The sequence below is a fragment of the Xenopus laevis genome, chromosome 8L (assembly GCF_017654675.1).
Source record: "Xenopus laevis strain J_2021 chromosome 8L, Xenopus_laevis_v10.1, whole genome shotgun sequence".
NCBI lineage: Eukaryota > Metazoa > Chordata > Amphibia > Anura > Pipidae > Xenopus > Xenopus laevis.
The window spans coordinates 85,533,908-85,556,578 of NC_054385.1; the positions used below are offsets into that span (position 1 = coordinate 85,533,908).

General features: G+C 39.1%; 1 protein-coding gene across 4 annotated transcripts in view; it reads right to left on the reverse strand.

Moving 5' to 3' along the window:
• The window catches only part of fermt2.L (FERM domain containing kindlin 2 L homeolog), a 64,743-nt gene that overhangs the window by 17,838 nt on the left and 24,234 nt on the right, over positions 1-22,671 (reverse strand). For 2 of the 4 annotated variants that reach the window (XM_018228997.2, XM_018228994.2), the window contains exons 4-8: positions 15,145-15,279; positions 13,321-13,353; positions 12,912-13,137; positions 12,135-12,237; positions 9,182-9,289 (exon numbers count right to left, since the gene is read on the reverse strand). In XM_018228997.2, the coding sequence (XP_018084486.1) occupies positions 9,182-9,289; positions 12,135-12,237; positions 12,912-13,137; positions 13,321-13,353; positions 15,145-15,279 (605 nt within the window). 4 annotated transcript variants of the gene reach the window in all.

Sequence of the window (22,671 nt, forward strand, 5' to 3'; positions counted from 1 at the left end):
TGAAAATATATGGTTTTCTGGGGTCTCTGTACTGTTAGGGGGGTCTAATGTCGCATAATACACACACCAGGTGCTTATATTGCAGCAGCCAGCGCGTCAGCTGTGAAAATGTCTATACATATTGTCATTTGGGGGTCTCTGTGCGCAACATAGTTTGGTATATCTATGCATATTGGGCATCAAAGTGTTCAGTAGACCCCTGGCGCTCATATTTAGGATGTTTTATGCTGATAAGCTACGAAATGTGGGGCATATAATGGGGTAGAATTCAAGCTTTGTGACGATTTTCAGAAATTTGATAAAAACCGTTATGTTCAGCATTGCTTTGCAGTTTGGCAGTTTGCAGTAGAAACACTTATTTACCCATATTGGATTCGTCAAAATGTGTACTTTCTGAAAATATATGGTTTTCTGGGGTCTCTGTGCTGTTAGGTGGTCTAATGTCGCATAATACACACACTGGGTGGTTATATTGCAGCAGCCAGCGCGTCAGCCGTGAAAATGTCTATACATATTGTCATTTGGGGGTCTCTGTGCGCCACATAGTTTGGTATATCTATGCATATTGGGCATCAAAGTGTTCAGTAGACCCCATGCGCTCATATTTAGGATGTTTTATGCTGATAAGTTACGAAATGTGGGGCATATAATGGGGTAAAATTCAAGCTTTGTGACGATGTTCAGAAATTTGATAAAAACCGTTACGTTCAGCATTGCTTTGCAGTTTGACAGTTTGCAGTAGGAACACATATTTACCCATATTGGATTCGTCAAAATGTGTACTTTCTGAAAATATATGGTTTTCTGGGGTCTCTGTACTGTTAGGGGGGTCTAATGTCGCATATTACACACACCAGGTGCTTGTATTGCAGCAGCCAGCGCGCATCAGCCGTGAAAATGTATACACTATTGTCATTTGGGGGTCTCTGTGCGCCACATAGTTTGGTATATCTATGCATATTGGGCATCAAAGTGTTTAGTAGACCCCTGGCGTTCATATTCAGGATGTTTTATGCTGATAAGTTACGAAATGTGGGGCATATAATGGGGTAAAATTCAAGCTTTGTGACGATTTTCAGAAATTTGATAAAAACCGTTACGTTCAGCATTGCTTTGCAGTTTGACAGTATGCAGTAGGAACACATATTTACCCATATTGGATTCGTCAGAATGTGTACTTTCCGAAAATATATGGTTTTCTGGGGTCTCTGTACTGTTAGGGGGGTCTAATGTCGCATATTAGACACACCGGGTGCTTATATTGCAGCAGCCAGCGCGCGTCAGCCGTGAAAATGTATACACTATTGTCATTTGGGGGTCTCTGTGCGCCACATAGTTTGGTATATCTATGCATATTGGGCATCAAAGTGTTCAGTAGACCCCTGGCGTTCATATTCAGGATGTTTTATGCTGATAAGTTACGAAATGTGGGGCATATAATGGGGTAAAATTCAAGCTTTGTGACGATTTTCAGAAATTTGATAAAAACCGTTATGTTCAGCATTGCTTTGCAGTTTGGCAGTTTGCAGTAGAAACACTTATTTACCCATATTGGATTCGTCAGAATGTGTACTTTCTGAAAATATATGGTTTTCTGGGGTCTCTGTACTGTTAGGTGGTCTAATGTCGCATAATACACACACACCGGGTGGTTATATTGCTGCAGCCAGCGTGTCAGCCGTGAAAATGTCTATACATATTGTCATTTGTGGGTCTCTGTGCGCCACATAGTTTGGTATATCTATGCATTTTGGGCATCAAAGTGTTCAGTAGACCCCTGGCGCTCATATTTAGGATGTTTTATGCTGATAAGTTACGAAATGTGGGGCATATAATGGGATAAATTTCAAGCTTTGTGACGATTTTCAGAAATTTGATAAAAACTGTTACGTTCAGCATTGCTTTGCAGTTTGACAGTTTGCAGTAGGAACACATATTTACCCATTTTGGATTCGTCAGAATGTGTACTTTCTGAAAATATATGGTTTTCTGGGGTCTCTGTACTGTTAGGGGGGTCTAATGTCGCATATTACACACACCGGGTGCTTATATTGCAGCAGCCAGCGTGCGTCAGCCGTGAAAATGTATATACACTATTGTCATTTGGGGGTCTCTGTGCGCCACATAGTTTGGTATATCTATGCATATTGGGCATCAAAGTGTTCAGTAGACCCCTGGCGTTCATATTCAGGATGTTTTATGCTGATAAGTTACGAAATGTGGGGCATATAATGGGGTAAAATTCAAGCTTTGTGACGATTTTCAGAAATTTGATAAAAACCGTTACGTTCAGCATTGCTTTGCAGTTTGACAGTTTGCAGTAGGAACACATATTTACCCATATTGGATTCGTCAGAATGTGTACTTTCTGAAAATATATGGTTTTCTGGGGTCTCTGTACTGTTAGGTGGTCTAATGTCGCATAATACACACACCGGGTGGTTATATTGCAGCAGCCAGCGCGTCAGCCGTGAAAATGTCTATACATATTGTCATTTGGGGGTCTCTGTGCCCCACATAGTTTGGTATATCTATGCACATTGGGCATCAAACTGTTTAGTAGACCCCTATGTTTATATTTAGGATGCTTTATGCTGGTAATGATACATGGACAATACGATGCTGGAAAGTTGAAGCTTTGAGGCAATTTTCAAAATATTTTACCAAAACCGCCAAATTTGGCAAAGCCTTGCGACTCAGTAGTTTGGGGCAGAAAGGCATGGGTACCCATTTTAGATTCTGTATAATGTGTACTTTCCAAAAATATATGGGTTTGGGGGGTAAACATATATTTCTGTGTTTTTACCCCACAAAAATGCAGTCAATGTGTTGATTTTTCATTAGCTGAAGTTACCCACAGGACTATTTGTATGCGCTAACTTCATTTTGGGGCCTCTAACTGCCATATACTTTGGTAAACCTATGCACAGTGGGCACCAAACTGTTTGGAAGACCCCTGGCAATCATATTTAGGGTGTTTTTTTTTGGTGCGTAACGATACGTGGGTGATATGGTGCTGAGAAGTTGAAGCTTTGAGGCAATTTTCAGATATTTCACCAAAACCGACAATTGTGGGAAAGCCTTGCGACTCAGTAGTTTGGAGCAGAAAGGCATGGGTACCCATTTTAGATTCGGTAGAATGTGTACTTTCCAAAAATATATGGGTTTGGGGGGTAAACATATATTTCTGTGTTTTTACCCCACAAAAATGCAGTCAATGTGTTGATTTTTCATTAGCTGAAGTTACCCACAGGACTATTTGTATGCGCTAACTTCATTTTGGGGCCTCTAACTGCCATATACTTTGGTAAACCTATGCACAGTGGGCACCAAACTGTTTGGAGGACCCCTGGCAATCATATTTAGGGTGTTTTTTTTTGGTGCGTAACGATACATGGGTGATATGGTGCTGAGAAGTTGAAGCTTTGAGGCAATTTTCAGATATTTCACCAAAACCGACAATTGTGGGAAAGCCTTGCGACTCAGTAGTTTGGAGCAGAAAGGCATGGGTACCCATTTTAGATTCGGTAGAATGTGTACTTTCCAAAAATATATGGGTTTGGGGGTAAACATATATTTCTGTGTTTTTACCCCACAAAAATGCAGTCAATGTGTTGATTTTTCATTAGCTGAAGTTACCCACAGGACTATTTGTATGCGCTAACTTCATTTTGGGGCCTCTAACTGCCATATACTTTGGTAAACCTATGCACAGTGGGCACCAAACTGTTTGGAGGACCCCTGGCAATCATATTTAGGGTGTTTTTTTTTTGGTGCGTAACGATACATGGGTGATATGGTGCTGAGAAGTTGAAGCTTTGAGGCAATTTTCAGATATTTCACCAAAACCGACAATTGTGGGAAAGCCTTGCGACTCAGTAGTTTGGAGCAGAAAGGCATGGGTACCCATTTTAGATTCGGTAGAATGTGTACTTTCCAAAAATATATGGGTTTGGGGGGTAAACATATATTTCTGTGTTTTTACCCCACAAAAATGCAGTCAATGTGTTGATTTTTCATTAGCTGAAGTTACCCACAGGACTATTTGTATGCGCTAACTTCATTTTGGGGCCTCTAACTGCCATATACTTTGGTAAACCTATGCACAGTGGGCACCAAACTGTTTGGAGGACCCCTGGCAATCATATTTAGGGTGTTTTTTTTTGGTGCGTAACGATACATGGGTGATATGGTGCTGAGAAGTTGAAGCTTTGAGGAAATTTTCAGATATTTCACCAAAACCGACAATTGTGGGAAAGCCTTGCGACTCAGTAGTTTGGAGCAGAAAGGCATGGGTACCCATTTTAGATTCGGTAGAATGTGTACTTTCCAAAAATATATGGGTTTGGGGGGTAAACATATATTTCTGTGTTTTTACCCCACAAAAATGCAGTCAATGTGTTGATTTTTCATTAGATGAAGTTACCCACAGGACTATTTGTATGCGCTAACTTCATTTTGAGGCCTCTAACTGCCAGATACTTTGGTAAACCTATGAACAATGGCCACCAAACTGTTTGGAGGAACCCTGGCAATCATATTTAGGGTGTTTTTTCTTGGTGCGTAACGATACATGGGTGATATGGTGCTGAGAAGTTGAAGCTTTGAGGCAATTTTCAGATATTTCACCAAAACCGACAATTGTGGGAAAGCCTTGCGACTCAGTAGTTTGGAACAGAAAGGCATGGGTACCCATTTTAGATTCTGTAGAATGTGAACTTTCCAAAAATATATGGGTTTTGGGGGGTAAACATATATTTCTGTGTTTTTACCCCACAAAAATGCAGTCAATGTGTTGATTTTTCATTAGCTGAAGTTACCCACGGGACTGTTTGTATGCGCTAACTTCATTTTGGGGCCTCTAAATGCCAGATACTTTGGTAAACTTATGAACAATGGCCACCAAAATGTTCAGAGGAACCCTGGCAATCATATTTAGGGTGCTTTTTCTTAGTACGTAATGATACATGGGTGATATGGTGCTGAGAAGTTGAAGCTTTGAGGCAATTTTCAGATATTTCACCAAAACCGACAATTGTGGGAAGGCCTTGCGACTCAGTAGTTTGGAGCAGAAAGGCATGGGTACCCATTTTAGATTCTGTAGAATGTGTACTTTCCAAAAATATATGGGTTTTGGGGGGTAAACATATATTTCTGTGTTTTTACCCCACAAAAATGCAGTCAATGTGTTGATTTCTCATTAGATGAAGTTACTCACGGGACTGTTTGTATGCGCTAACTTCATTTTGGGGCCTCTAAATGCCAGATACTTTGGTAAACTTATGAACAATGGCCACCAAAATGTTCAGAGGAACCCTGGCAATCATATTTAGGGTGCTTTTTCTTAGTACGTAATGATACATGGGTGATATGGTGCTGGGAAGTTGAAGTTTTGAGGCAATTTTCAGATATTTCACCAAAACCGACAATTTTGGGAAAGCCTTGCGACTCAGTAGTTTGGAGCAGAAAGGCATGGGTACCCATTTTAGATTCTGTAGAATGTGTTCTTTCCAAAAATATATGGGTTTGGGGGGTAAACATATATTTCTGTGTTTTTACCCCACAAAAAATGCAGTCAATGTGTTGATTTCTCAGTAGCTGAAGTAAAGTCCTGAACAATTTGGATGCGCTAACTTCATATTTGTGTCTCTAAATGCCAGATACTTTGGTAAACCTATGCATAATGGATATCAAACTGTTCAGTGGACCCCTGGCAATCATATTTCAGGTGCTTTTTCTTGGTACGTAATATAGTTTGGGATATGCGGAGCAGCAAAATAAAACCTTTGAAATGATTTTTCAAAATTTTGAATTTTATTTTGAAAAACCGCTATGTTCAGACAAGCTTTTCTGTTTGGTAGTTGGGAGTAGAGAGACATAGTTACCCATTTTGTAATCGGCAGAATGTGTACTTTTCAAAAATGTATGGTTTTCTGGGGTAAACCTATGGTTTCAGGATTTTTTGCCTTGGAATCTAAAGCATGCCGTTTTCTGCCTTAGTGCTTTCAAAATTCAGTAATATACTGCCGGGAGTTTTTGCTGTACAGAAATCCTAAATCTCCCTAAAACTATACATATCTGGTATTGGCACGTTCGAGAGACATAAGGCTTTCCAAATCAGTTGGATTTTCATCTGTAAAATGAAATATTTTTCTGGTATAAATTGATATACAATGAAAAATGGTAATTTTTCATTTTTTTTTGTTATTTAGCACTATAAATTTTTTTGCACAGGTGGAAATACATGAAAACTCAGGCAGATTTAGAAAGCTCAGTTTCTACCGAAAAAAACAATGTATAGTTTTCCTAGGTAAACTATAGGTTTCCCCTCAGAAAATGCCCCTAAAGTGAGAGAGCACAAAATGCTTAAAAACGGCTGGCATTTCGCGTAACCAAAATGTGAAATTCTGCTGGCACTTAAAGGGTTAAAAATCTGATAATTCCAGTGTGTTTCTTACAATCATTTTACAGCATCAATGATGTAAATAAATGATGGCTCCCTTTGTTATTATCTGGCACACCTCTACATACAAGCCTTGCTAGAACGAGAGCCAGTGTGCAACGTAGTTGCTTTAAAATTTAGGGGACGAGCCTTGAAGAGCTACTGGATTTCATGTCTCAAAAAGGGCAGGCTAAAACCTAATGGGTAGTCCTCATTTTTTTTTTTTTTTTTTTAAACCAAACCACATTGCACTACTGAAAGGAGGCGGTAGAAAATATCATGTAATTTTTTTGCAGTATTCTCCAGGGAAAGCCAAAAGCTTGAAGCTGGTGGGAATGATTTTTTTTTTTTTACATTTGCTGGGAGAACAAGTAGCCAGCATTTAACATTTCCTGCAGAAGGGGGTGGGAAGCACACATATGTTCACGTGGCCATGCTGCTGTGTTCAGTCCAGCTGAGCAATCACATTACTTAAATAGGTTTGTACTATACAGCTATGTTCAAGGTCAATACAATAGCACTCTTCAGGAAATGCTCCATCCCCAGGGCTGTATGGATCACACAAGGTCATCCCATGAGACAACAGGAAAAGAAGTTAGTTTCACTGGGAAGGAGGTCTCTCTCAAAAAGCACATACCCCCAGAACAATAGCAGAGCATACCAGCTGATATTCTTTCTGCTCCTATACCAAGAATAAGGAGAACTCTCATTTCACTTATTCAAAACTTCTAATCTGATGGCTAATCCTGAAATAGGAGTGAGTACATATTGCAAACAAGGCACAGATTTGGGAGCGTCGCATTTTTTGGCCACATACCACCAGATTGGGTTCCAATATTTTGCCCTTAGTAGGCAAAACCAAAGTGGATTTTCAGACAGCTAGTGCCTCAGCCATCATAAATAGAGGACTATTTATCACACCTCTGGCTGCAATAGTAATAAGCACAGGAAAGCCAAAATCACAATTTGCTAATATCTGAAAGATTTCACCCAAATCAACAACCACTCGTCAGCATATTCTTGACCCTGATAACTTCCACGTTCAGCCCCTGCGGCAGAGAATCAAGGGAAGGAGGAATACAGATCCAAATTAGAGGCTACTAATCAATGACTGTCAGCATTATAATCCCACAAAGCATGTGTGGGTAAAGGTCACCGGTGGTAACCAACCCACACCATCTTTAGTTCCATCACTATCATGATTATCAAGATTTTTAAAATCTGAATAAGAAATATATTTTTTGCTTAATTATTATAGCACTGACTTGGCACTGGCTCATTGATTCTCTCTGCTATCTATGGTGGGTCCTTCTGAACTATAGCATGTATATTTGTCTAACAGATTGCTCGCTTGTCCAGCATGAGTCGGGCCTCTCAGGTTTCATGCACCAAGGGAGATCATTAATGAAACAGAGTGAATCAGCTGCCTAGATGACAGCAGAGTCTCCTAGAACATTGCAGCACATAGCCATTTTGCATTCCCAGACTGTGTGCCTAACTAGGAACATCCTGACATCAGGGCTTTTAATATATGAATCATTTACTATAGCACATAGCAACTTTCATGATTATTTACACTAAACATTAACATGACCATCCAAAGCCTAGCCACATGAAGCCTAGCCTTATTGGATCATGGGTCTCCTGAAGCAGCTTTGTCTCAAATGGGGTCATGAAATCCTCCGCTGTTACCCTGCCATTTAAAAAAAAAAGTACACGCCAGAGCTAGCAGCTGTGTTAAGGAAAATAGATCACATTTCCTTGGTACAAAAAAAGAAAAGTGGAAATGCAATCGCTTTCTCATATCATTTGTATGTGAGGTCATAGAAAAGAGAGAGTTCTGGATTTGTCTAAGAAAGCCATTAAGAGCACACTGTTACATAGTTAACATGAGTTCCACCCCTTCAAACAAATCCCAGCACACAGGCATCACAAAACCAAATATCCAGAAAACTGAAATACAATGCGGCAACCTCTCAGAGTGTTTATTTTAGGCAATTCTAAATTTCGTACTACACAAAAGTATATTGCTGACAAGACAATGTTGTTTTACACACACACACACACACCTTTCCGTAATTTGGATCTCCATATCTTAAGTCAACTAAAATTAGCTGGGATAAAGGACAAGGAACAGTTTCATTACTATAGAGAAAAAGGTAATCATTTCTAAAAATTTGAATTATTTGATTGTAGTGGAGTGTATGGGAGACTTTCTAGATAATGGATTTCCAGATAACAGATCCTATACCTGTAGTAGATTTTAGGTACAAGTTACAGAAGGCCATGTTACAACACTGTCATAGTTCTGACACTGGGTCTGACAACCTATGTGAATTTTAATGTTCACTAAAGGGTCATAGAATTCATTGCTTTTCTAAATAACATGACCCATGGATTTAAATCTATAGAAGGAAACTTTATTTTGCAGACTTCCTTTTGTCTAGGGTTTATATAGCTTACATTGTAGCAAGATAAAATTATAAGAACAGTTTTAGAACAGGACAAGATGTATTCTGCGGAAGTCCCTGCCAGGAAGAGTTCAGCAACCTTATGTACTGAAAGGACCAACCCATGTATCGGGTGAGGAGCAGAAGTATTTTAATTAGATCAGCAGGACTAAAACATACTCCAGCACAACAAACAAATCCAGTTTTGCCTTTCCATAACATACAATGAGTGGCAGGATGGGTTAGATCTGCAAATCTGCAAATTACAGACAGAATGTAAGGACAATACCTGCAGAGCTGCAAACATCATCATCTCTTCTTCTGTGCACTCAATTTCCTCTAGAAGAATGGCCCATTTTGCTTGTTCATAAAGCTGGTTGATTCGAATTGCATCATACTAAGGAACAGAAATAAACACAGAGGATCAATTATGAGAAAGGAAAGCTGGAATGGGACAAGAGAAAAAAAAATGACAGCAAAAGTAAACAGTAAGAAAACTGGGGACAGTTAAAAGCATGAAAGAAAAGGAGTGTGAACGTTGGAAGTATCTCTGGGGAAAGAAGGAGGATCAAAATGTCTGGAATTGCAGCGGAACGGAAATTACAAGGCTTATTGCAATTAAGGCACACTGAATAGTTGGCCCTATTTGCAATAAGTATTGTGATATAAAATAAGGAAAAGGCTGTGGGATGGATGTGGATCTCCAAGAAATTATAAGGATTCTACCAAGAGGCAACGTCTACCGAATATAGAAAAACAATATCGGCTGCTTAATTTCCAGGAAGTCAACTAAATCTCTTGTGCCAAAATGCAGCCATTACTTAAAAGCACTGCCAACGCTCAAGAATGGGGAATTATAAAAAGTGTAGCATAGTACAGAGTGTGAAAGAGAAAAACCTCGCAATAGCCAAGTCAGTTGAAAAACATTAATGGCATAAACAGTTTTCTGTGGATGAATATGATATATTGCACATATATTAATATACAAGTTTATAATAATATAATACGTATGATATATATATTGAGTGGCTGTACAAATTCCTACATACAGCAGTCCTATGCATCTGCAATTATTGCACCCAGAGCCCATGTATCCCTTTGGCAAATCAGGATACATATTGCAATTCTCAGCCAACTGTAATAAATGAATAATTGCTTAAAATGCTTTACTCTGGAAAGCTATTAAGTACGAAGTACAGCAATTCTTGACAGTTGGTTTTTTAATTTAACTCCTACTATTCCTTGGAAAGCTGGTGCTTTCATTCAGAAACATGTGAAACACATACTGGAGATCTCCACTACAGAAATTCCCACCATTCATTTGGCTTCTGCTTTTATTATTGCATCTACCACCTGCTACCCACCTTAAAAACTTTTCTGCCACCCACCAGTTTATGTCACTTCCTGACAGCCTACAGACACATGTTTACACAAAAATGGTTGTGATTCTGATTGAACACTGAGAATAGCAGGGGCAATGGTGGATGTTTGGATAATGCATTTGTAGAGCAGAACAATATTGCAGTAATCAACTCTCTAGCTGACACTTGTGATTATCTATCTTTCTGGGGTGATCAACACACAACATGCCATAATGCGTTGAATGTTCTGTGATTAAAGGAAAACTGGAATATATATATAAGTAAATATTGCCCTACATCTCTTGCTTTGAACCACCATTTTGTGGTGGTCTGTGTGCTGCCTCCAAGATCACCTGACCAGAAATAATGCAGCTCTTACTGTAACAGGAAGAAGTGAGGAAGTGAAAGACATAACTATCTGTTAATTGGCTCATGTGACCTAACATGTAAGGTTTGTTTGTGTGCACTGTGAATCAGAATCCCAGGGCACTGCCCTTATTTTTTAAAATTACAATTTTCTATTTATGATTACCAATGGCACATACTACTAAAAAAGTATATTATTATAAAAATGGTTTATTTACATGAAGCAGGGTTTTACATATGATCCGTTTTATGCAATATGTTTTTATAGAGACCTTCATTGTTTAAGGGGTATAGTTTTCAAAGAGGGTCAATCACAGAACCGCGTGAAGCATTAATCAAATACAATGCAATTACAAAAAGATTTGTAGGGCTTCTGTACGATGAAGGTTTGGTAGTGTCCCTTTAAGAAGAGATGTTGACAAAGTTAGGCCATGGCTGGTGCTGGAACTGTTGTTGAGCAGTAACTCCCAGCATCCCTTATCAGCAACAGCTGCTGTGCCAAAGGTTGTCTATCTCTAGCTGTTAGTTATTCCAAAACTCTGTTCTAAAACTTTGCCCCATTTCCTTAAAAGAAAAAGTGCTGGCTTGAATAGTTGCAACAGGTTTGCCCACATGGCAGCCAAGATTAAAAGACAGGTGAAAGGTTTCTAAAATTAAACTGTCAATAGAAAGTGAACACATTGATTTTCACCCACTATAGATTTTAACAGTATACAATGCATGCACTGAATGCCGGGACTGAAAGGAAAAGTGCTGCTTATTGAAAATGTACACTGTGCTACTTACAGGCATATATTTAAAAGTATATGTTATATGAGGAAAGAAGAGCTATTGAAAGTGAACTCTGGGGTGTTACGTGTAAAGTGGAGGGACAGAAAATGTTATATTTGGAAGTGGGGGAAGGCAGACAAATTATAGGACTAGCATAATGTTTTTCAGAAATGGGTTATGCTACATTCCCCTTTTATAGCTTATAAAAAAACATGGTCTTCCATATCTATATGTTTCAGTCAAAAGTTTTTCCACCACAAACATCTGCTGCCTGCAGCACAAATCAGACTGTAGCACTGTTCAGCAGAAAAATCTGCCTCCTGGCAAAAATGTTTTAATGTGGAGCTGCAACTAATTTCAAGCGACAAAGCAATTAATATCCTCATTTTAAGTGGAATCACTTTGTAATAAAACACCACGCTGAAGTGCTATCCCCCTCCTTTTTTAGGGGAGGGAGAGGAATCTCAAAGTGGGGATTACACAAAAACAAATCCAAACCAGTTTCACTCTCTCAAGTATATGTAGTCACATTCATTTTACTGATGTAGTGTCTCACACTATGGAAAAAGCATGAAATGGGCCACCATATTCTATCCCCACTACGGGTTTCTCAAAATCCAGAAGGCATTCTTTACACTGACTGCCGTTACTCATTTGCTCAGTAAGGGTAGGTACCATGCAGGGGAGTCTTTTGGCTGCAAAAACGCATTACAAGAAGGAAAAGTAAAGGAAGGATCAAATTACCTTTGGATTTAAATCAAAAAAGCTGTAGTACTTGAATCGAAGTAGTAAGGCATCGTTTTCTTTCACATCTTGCTCCATGAGAGATCTAGCGGAATCCAGCCACCTAAAAACAATCATACTTTAATCTCCGATATTAAGATACATCTCTGATATTAAGCATCAGCTACACTGTTGGTACTTTGAGCACATAGATGTATTTCTTTTTATTATTTTAAGTGTTCACTAAATGCTTAAAGGGGTGGTACACCTTTAAGTTAACTTTAAGTACGTTCTAGAATGGTCAGTTTTTCTTCTTTTTTTATAGTTTTTGAATTATTTGCCCTTTTCTTCTGACTCTTTCCAGCTTTCAAATGGAGGGTCTCTGAACCCATCAAGAAACAAGTGTTCTGTAAGGCTGCAAATTTATTGTTATTGCTACTTTTTTATTATTGCTCTTTCTATTCAGGCGTTCTCCTATTCATAATCCAGGCTCACATGCAAATCAATGCATGGTTGCTAGGGTAATTTGGACCCAAGCAACCAGATTGCCAAAATTGGAAAATTGAAAGCTGCTAAATAAAATAACTCAAAAACCATGAATAATTAAAAAAAAATTGTGACAGAATATCACACATGGAACATCAAACTAAATTTAATTTAAAGGTGAACAGCCCCTTTAACTCATCCTTTGCCATATCTACTAAAGGAAAGACAGTGATGTTGGTTGATAAGTCATATAGGCCACCATGATTCTCAAGCAGGACAGACAAAGTGCTTCTTTTTAGCTGCAATACATACCCTTGGTTTATTTTGGCCTTGTCAAGAAGAGTTTGTGGCTTGTACATTTTGGCTAAAATCTCTGGTGAAGTTATTGGCTGACTGACGGCAAGTATACCAGGATTTCCTTCAGAAAGGGCACTATCTCCAAACCAGGCAGATGTTGGTGACAAGGGGCTACCATCACGTGAATCATATGTTGGTGTCATGGTTTTACTGTACAGACCAGGACTGGAATAAATACTCCCTAGTTGAAATAGACAGAAATCAGACAATTTGCACAAAATAACATCAAACACTTTGCAAGCACATATAAAACACAAATCAGATTTCTGCATACTCCACAACTCAGCAAGTTGGAAAACACAGGCTTGAAACAGGACAGTGAAAAAAGCAACAGAGCAGAGATGAAAAGGAGCCCAGGACTCACCTTTTACTGGGCCAATGTAAAGAACATCAGTTCCTAGACAAAAGATGGGAAAGAGAAGGAATGAAATAGCAAAGAGAAGGACTGCAGAGGGCCAGAGGACAGAAGCAAAGATAAATGGGTTTCCTGATGAGAGAGTGTAAAAATTGCAAAATAGACAACATACATGACTATAGTTATATAGTAGTATATAAACAAGCTTCTGTGTAGATACGGGGGCAGCCATTCAAAGGAGAAAATACTTACATAGCAAATAAGCTCTATAGAATATAATGGTGTTCTACAGAGCTGGTCTATTAATATACACAATAGTAGAGTTCCTGAAGCAAACACACCATTTTTACCAGGGCATGCAGTGCATTTACTACTTTAAGACACTTTCATTTATCAATCAGAAAATGAGGATTGTCGGTCATATAAGCAGATGCTACAGAGCTAAATATTAAAATTCCTATGCTAATTGCACTGGTTCCTGAGCTGTTGTGAAATCTGAATTACTAATCAACCTTGTATCATGCCTTTTTATTTTCTATATATACACCATACACAAATACAGTATATTGTAAGTCGGTCCATAAGCTTAGGTAACGGACAGTAGCTAATGGGGTCATATCCAGAGGAACAGATCTTCACTGTCAAAGGGCTGTGGTTGCCTTGGGTCGTTACAGAAGCCCAAAATATAATGTACAACATTTCTGCTCTACTTCATTAGTTAAAGGGGTTGTTCACCTTCCAAACACTTGTTTCAGTTCAGTTAGACTTTTTTAAATTTTAGTTTTTTTACCGGTTTCCCAAAATTTACGTTTAAATTGGTTGGTGTTTCAGTCTGGCAACTCAGTGATCCAGGAGCATTCTGAACTGTTACAGTTTGCTCTATTTAGTTGCTCATGATACATTTCTCAGCAGTATCTGTGGAATATTAGCAACTATTGTTTCAAATCTAACAGCTGCCTTTAATGAAATTCAGGGATTCAGCAGGGACAAAGATAACAAATGTATCAACTAAATGTATTAATTTAGAACAGTTAAAGAGTCAATGCCCCCCCCCCCAGAGCTGCTTTAGGTGAAAAATGAAATTGTACACTTCAATGTCAGCAAAACGGTCACATAAATAGGTAGTCATTGGAAAAAATCTTACGTTTCAGATTGTTCACCAGAAATAAACAACCCCTTTAACCTTTAAACCACCTGGAGGGCCACATCAGTCTGGCAGGTCTCCAGTTAGACAGCCAATTCTGAGGAACTGGTGCATGGCCATTTATATGAAGGGCAAACAGCCTTAACAGGGATACCAACTGCATGCAGAGATCAGAGACTGAAAAAACGGAAGTCGGCTTTCTGATTCCTAAAATATTTGCTTAAAGGGTGCACAAAGTCCGTATAAAACAAGTCAGTTATACTTGCCTCATACTCATATGCATTTTAAATTACTTGAAAATAGCACAGAGGACCACTTACTGCTTTACAATATAGCCCAAGTGTTGGTTATAATTTAACAGAGTGATTATATTGCTGTGATCAAGCTGGGTTTGATGGGCAAGATCTGTGTTGCTAAAGAGGCCAGAAAATAGAGAATACAAACAAAATGTTCATGGAGTTATCCAAACCTATAGAAGATGCACAGGTTGATACATTTTCCAGTTACGCCATCCAGAGACCATCCTAAGCAAGTGCAGAGAACTATTCTGCAACATACCATGAAAATATATGCCCGCAGCAAGTGAATACAGAAAAAGTATAGCCCATTCCTGTTCTGGGCCCTTCCATAACAGAACTCTGCACCTGTAGGAACAACACGATCCTCCTTTTGAGTACATTTGAACATACCAGAACCTGGAGTCAACAGAGGCCCCTCAAGTTCGAGAATGTTATCTTCACACTGATCATCAATTTTCTTCTTTTTTTTCTTAGTAGGATCCCTTGGTTTTCTAAGCAGGGAAAGTTCCTCTGGATGTCGAATGTCTGCGCAGAAGAGAAGTAAAGAAATCATATTTCAACATAAGTCTGGCTACATTAATGAACATTTTGAGAGGCTGTTAAAAGAGAGGCTTCCTACTAAATAAAAACTTAATAAATAACCTTTCAAAAAATATTTTAACTCATTTGTGGATACACTGAATACCTAATCCTCCAGAAGAAAAGAAAAACATTCAAGCCCATGATAGCTTGAATATTTGTTCTTCCTGTGCTTGTGTGGATTTCCTTGTGGTATTCCAGTTTCCTCCCACAGGCATATACAGGCAAGTTAACTGGTTCCTGATAAAGCTGACCAGAATATGTATGGGAGAGAACCACCACATTTACACTCAGTGGGCCTCATTTACTATAGGGCTGAGCTGCTATGGTCATCTTGGAATTACTAGATCATAATCTACAATTTAGATGGTTTAAGCCAGGTTTCATATAGCCAAGTCTACAGTGCTAACGCACATGCACCTTTCAGCCTTTTTTTTTTTTTTTTTTTTTTTTTTTAAACGAATGAAGTTCATCAAGCCCAAAACACTTAAGAAATTTCTATTGCCAGGTCAATGGCCAAGAACACAAAGACATTTAAATGTTTAAACTGGCAGGGGCAGCTGGCCTTGGAACGAAGGACAGACAAACATTACAAAATTGTAAAAATATTTCACATCCTTTTAAGGGGAGAACGAACTTCTCTTGGTTATGCAACTCAGATAAAAGAATTATATTTTCCAGTATGCAGAATTAATCCAGTCCCAAAAAAAGAGAAATACACTGACAACTATAGTTTATTCATTGTGTGTGTGCGCGTATGGCAAAAATAAATCACACGAGACACATACTAATCCAGTAAGATGTCAGTGATCATATCGCAATACTGGGTGATCTCAAAGCAAGTCTGCAGTTTCTAACCCTTCACAGACTAGGGGTAGGAAAAAAAAATGAGGCACAATCCTAGGACTCAACATGGGGGTGGGGGGGGGGGGAGTTTTAGCACGAAGCCCAAACTTTGTGTGGGCTTCTTGCTATTCAAGATCTATTGTGTGATACATTTCCTCTGTTTCTTTATGAAATACAACATATTTTAGCACTCAGACTAGAGATGGAATTTCTCTGCAGCTCTTTTGCTTTGCACCTATGAATACTGGGAATTTGAGATGGAATTTCCACCTTTTGCTGGATTTCATCTTGTCATTGTCCACAAGCTACAAAATCATCCTTTGTGACACTGCCCTTTATAGAGACCCATTTTAGTAACCCTAAACCTATCCCTGCGAGGCAGACCGCCTGTGCAATGATGCAGATATAGAGTGGCTGAAAAAGAAGTGCACCGTGCCAACTATGGCACTTATCCAGCATCACTGGATGCCAGAAACCAACAATCGTGCTTTCCTGAAACGTTTGTGCTGGTATTTGGTTCTGTTATCAGGCACAGCTAATGCACGTTAAGTATTTTACACTTAAATTAAGAGCAATGAATTTCAGTCAGAAATCTATAACTCATACTAAATGCTATTACCCACCAAAACCCCTCCTGCTACTGACCCAACCAACTAACATTATATTGCAACATATACAATGTTTTAATAATAAGCTGTACTTATTGGAGATGCATAAAATCCAAAATTATGTGATTTTAAAGCTCTGGGCAACTAAACACGCAAAATAAAATTGTGCCATTTTTTTTTAAATATGCAAATTAGGTTTCGGCCACATCTGAAAAACTATGGATTTGGTGCATCCGTGGTAAAATAGTAATTTATTAGGGATGCACCGAATCCAATATTTTGGATTCGACCAAACCCTCGAATCCTTTGCAAAAGATTCGGCCGAATCCCGAACCCTAATTTGCATAAGCAAATTAGTGATGGGAAGGGGAAAACTTTTTTTCCCCCTGGTTTTGTGACAAAGTCACACGATTTCCCTCCCCACCCCTAATTTGCATATGCAAATTAGGATTCCGTTCGGCCAGACAGAAGGATTCGGGCCGAATCCGAATCCTGCTGAAAAAGGCCGAATCCCGAACCGAATCCTGGATTCGGTGTATCCCTATAATTTATCCATCTATCTATATCGCCACACAGGGCATTTATTGGTGCTGCTACATTTACTTCTTAAGAGAATAAATTGAGAACAGGAACGATTTAATATCATTTTAAATGACAACCATTGCTGTTCCTGGTTTATAGCAGAAAATATAATGCCCAATCTATGCTCTGGAGGGCTAAAATTTGTGAAATTCAGGGTTTGTTGCCCTGGCGCAGATTTGTTTTTGCACCAGACATTAAATGATATCACACTATGGTCACCATTACCCAAGCGTTCAATTACTTGCACATTTGCCATACATTCTGGTCATTCGAGATCACTAGATCCAGTATAGCATTTTTTCTGGTTGGCTCCTCAACAACTTGTGTCATACAATTGCCATGCAACAAGTTTTTAAACTTGTTTTCATTAACGGTCCTGGCAGTACCGTGGCTCCAATCAATATCTGGGTAATTAAAATCCCCCATTATCATTACTTTCCCCAATCTAGCTGCCTTTTATATTTGCATCAGGCCTTCCCCTTGTCACTTACGTTAGGGGGTCTACAGCATACGCCTACAATTAATTTGCTGGACTCTTTACAATCAGTGAAAAGCTCCACCATAAGGCTTCCGCCCCCTCATTTTCTAATATAACCTCCTCCTTTATATAAGCTTTTAAACCCTGCCTAACAAATAGACATAGCCCTCCTCCTTTTTAATTGCCTCTGGACCTCAGATACAAAGTATAGCCGCGGATATTAACTGCCCAGTCATGAGACTCATTCATCCATGTTTCAGCAACACCAATCACATCATTCTCCCACATTCTCATTTTACCATACAGACTCCTTGCATTTGAAAACACACATTTAATACTGGAACCAGAGTGAGAATTTTGTAAATACAGCATGTGGTCCTCCCTGTCCTTAACCCACAACTAAATCTCATTGAATCCACTTTGGTGGTGTGGTTCTCTAAAGCATAAGGCATACATTTGGTTGTGAGCTTTGTTACTTGGGACTATGAATAACACACATTTAATACTGGAACCAGAGTGAGAATTTTGTAAATACAGCATGTGGTCCTCCCTGTCCTTAACCCACAACTAAATCTCATTGAATCCACTTTGGTGGTGTGGTTCTCTAAAGCATAAGGCATACATTTGGTTGTGAGCTTTGTTACTTGGGACTATGAATAAACCTGAACTACTGGTGCTGGTTTCTCTGAATTGGCCTAGGGAATTACCGCCCTAGAGTGCATTCGTTAATATATTTTCTATACTAGTACCATGTGGCCAGTAGAACTTCCCATTCAGTTCAGGATTTGGCAGTACGACAAAGAAATTTCTGGTATTTTTGTATGCTTACTTAGTTGTTAATGTGTGACTTTTCGGTAACCATTATGCTACTGTTGCTACAGTAATTTTTTGTCCAAAATGATTTGCAAATTAATTTGCCATCCTGCAATAGAGGCCGCACAGGTACAGTGATTGTGATTGGTGCACAACTACTCAGCCCAATACCATCAAGTGTGTGTGTGTGTGTGTGTGTGTGTGTGTGTGTGTGTGTGTGTGTGTGTGTGTGTGTGTGTGTGTGTGTGTGTGTGTGTGTGTGTGTGTGTGTGTGTGTGTGTGTGTGTGGTCAGATTCCTTTGCTAAAAATAATAAAAGCAAGTCTCTCTCTCACTGTAGAGGTCATGTCCAAAGCCCCAGTAAGCACTGTAGATGTGAGGTTAGGAGCCTGCAGGCTGTGTGGCCGATAATGAACTACTACCAGCTGTCACAGGAAAACGGAAACTTCTTCCTATATACCATTACAAGTTTTATCCAGTATAACACAATTCCAGTTTGTCTACATTTTGTGTACAAAGCAGAAACACATTCTGGGGAAAGGGACAATGTTGCTTTCTAAAATGTTCAATTAACCTCAAAGTTTGTTTTTTCTTTGCTCTTCCTAGAACACTTTTTCACCATTACTTAACCTATAGATACAGAAAATGCTTTTGAGTGTCATTAATTATGTATGCACACAGGGATCTTAAAAAAACCTGTATTTGCACTGAGCTTGTACTTTTTGATAATGACACACAGAGAGTGGTCCCAGTGGGAAGATGCAGTCTGAAAACACTATGAAACCGTATAATGCAAACAGAATGTAATGGATCGAAGGGATGTTACCAAAAATAAAGCAACTTGAGAAGACTCTAGAGCTTCATAGATTTCAAGAGCTGTAGGCTAGGCACTAGGATAAGGGGCAATCAGCTATTTCATTTCAGAGATTATTAGTATGCTGTACGTATTGCGTGTAGGCTATATACAGCTCTTGTGTATACACCAGAGATATATGTATACAGTCCAGGTCATACTGGGTTAAAGACAAGGGTGTTGTATTTTTGAAACAGATGGAATGGCCATAGAGGCATATACAGATCACAAGTTTACTACTAAGAAGGCTATCTGGCTATCCCCAAATAGCGACTCTCTGCATTTCTCCTTTAGAGCAATGCTTGGGGATAGTTCATGGTGTGTCATACATCAAAGGGAAAAGAACTGCATTTATGGTTACTTCTTTTCAACTCGTCCATTCTAAGATGGCATCACTGGTTCAGCTTCCAGTTTTATTCTTACCTCAGGAGCTACCTTGGACTTTTGGGGCAGGCACTCAAGCAATTTTTAGGTCAGGTGATTACCACTCAAAAACACATCAGTGAGTGATAATTGGATTACAACATTTATGAACAGAGAGGAAATTTTGAGTTTGTTGAATGCTGGCCAAGAAGTTACGAAAAACTGAGGATATATAAAAATAGATTGTCTTAGGATAGAATCTATTACCTCTGACAGTCACACTGCTGTGAGTGGTTATTCTCTAACAAGAAGCCATAAGGTTTGGATTTGTAGTTCAAGTGTTGTGGCATGATGCCCTTTGGAGTGTGATGAGCCAAGCAGTGTTGGATAACAAATGGAACGCCCCATAGAATGGACAACATTTCTTAAAAGCCTCCACTGAGAGATACCTTAAAAATAATACTAGCACAGCATATGTTGCTAAACAGATTATTTGAGGTTACAATAGCCCTTCAAAGTACACAACTGGCTCTAATTTTCCCCTGTAGCTAGGATCATTTGATTTCCTGAAGCCAGTTTTGACAACACATTTTCATCCAAGAACAAAATAACTGCTACTACAACATTTTAGAACAAATAATTTTAGCATTGTTATCTGTAGAGACTTGTGTCTTATGAGTTAAAATGTAATTTAATCACAATAAGAATGCCATTTTGTGCGGTTTTAAAGGCGACGCAAACTCTGATTCAAGGGAGTGGGCCATTTTTTTAGTTTCTTTCTCCTTTGGCACCCATACAAAGAAAGAACCTGTATTACCTAATCCTAATCACTGGCTCACCTGGTAAATAGGAAGAAGTAGATCTGCAAACAGTTTACTCAAGTAGCAAGGCTACTACTGGGCAAACTAGCTGACCACATGGAGCATATGGCCATCTTTACTCAAAATCATATTCGTGTACAGGTTGGGCGAGAACGAAAATTAGGTCATTTCTCCCCTTGCCAAAACAGACATGGTTCAGCATAATCTTTTCAAGGGTATTGCTCTCAGGTAGAGTGGGAAGCATGACATACTTGAAGTATCGTGAAGCATTCAAGAGATACTGTGTGTGTGTGTGTGTGTGTGTGTGTTTACAATTTTGAATGGATTTTATTAGCCTGTTTCTGACTAATCACTAATACAAAACACTTACAAAGCCCTTTATGATTTAGCAATTTTTATAATCATACCCGGCCAATTGAATAAATTATATCTGTAAGTACTGCAAATATATATATATCATAGTAAAAAGTCTATTTCCCAGGCATCCTGCACTCACAAACACACTTGAGATTAATGTAACAAATTTTTTTCCTTCCGTCTGGTATTTGAGACATTTCGATGAAAGTGTCACTCGGTCATTGTTCCAGGAATTACAAAGGTCGCTCAGTAAGTGTGGATATTGTGAGCAACAATCAGTGCCTGTAAGGGACTGAAATTCTTACAGACTACATATAGAAGCAGCTTGCTTGAACAAAGTCACTACTGTGCAGCTTTCAAATCTCAGCTCAGCAGAACACAATTAGCTATATTGAAGCCAGCTCATTAGACAGGCCACTCACCCATTGATCAGTAAGAGACTTGAATAATAATCATGTAGTTGAGCAGAATTACAAGCTTTCACTTTTTTTTTTTTTTTTAAATGAATTGCTCTGCCATACCCTAAAATCAATATAGGCTCAATCTAAAGAACAGCTATGGGTCATCATCTTTGACCTTTGCGCCGTGAACAATTTCCTACTCTTCATCTGCATGTATAACGCTACTGTTCTTCTCCAAAACGACATTAGAATGCATATTTTATAAGCACAAGAGAGGACAACCCTACAGATCCACGAGGACATAAATCAATGCATTACGCTTACAAAATAGATTTTCATAAAAGAAGTGCACTTCTTGCGTTATTGACAGTATTTTGAAATAAACTGCATTTATAATCAAAATAAAATCAGTTTTTCTTAAAATGCTGTGGCAGGAACAAGCACAACAATCTAGCAAAGCCAAACAGATTCTTAGGTTATGGATACAGGGCTGCCTTTGGCAGGACATGAAAGCAAAAATTGTGGAACCTCAAACAGCAGCAGCTGTAGGCACTGCAAATAATGTATGTTGAGCAGTACATAGAATTCTCTATTTTCTGCAAAAGGGTTGAAATTGGGGATACAGTGGAAGTATCTAAAGATGAAAAATGGTGTTAAGTGGGTGTAGCTATGAGAATGCATGTACAAGAAGGCAATATAGTGTTGCCTACACTTTATATCAGGGTTTGTGGCCTCCAGCTGTTAACTACTGCTGGTAAATGTAGCTCTGCTAGCCAGATACGGGTTGGATTATCCAGTGGCGGAACTACCGGGGGAGCAGGGGCCCCCCGGCAGTCCGTTCGCCGTTGAACATGCCGGCAAATGCGGCCGTACAGAGGGGGGCGGGGCCCGGCTGTGCATCACGCACCAGGTCCTGCCCCCCTCTAGGATCGCCACTGGGATTATCATAAAAAGGGTCTGCATTATTACCCCAGGTCTAACCACCACCTTTCAGGGTACCCTGCAGGTATAGGCCGTTATGTAGCAGACCCAACAGACCACAAAACGTTATGCCAACACAGCCACCTGGTGGATGCTATGATGGCAAACAGTGGAATGCTATTAAAATTTCTGCAAAATTCCTTTTGCTGCTCTAAAAGATTAGCATCTCCCCTCACTCACAGAATGGCTTTACATTACCAAATACAACCAGTAAACAAATATGGGTGATATCTGTA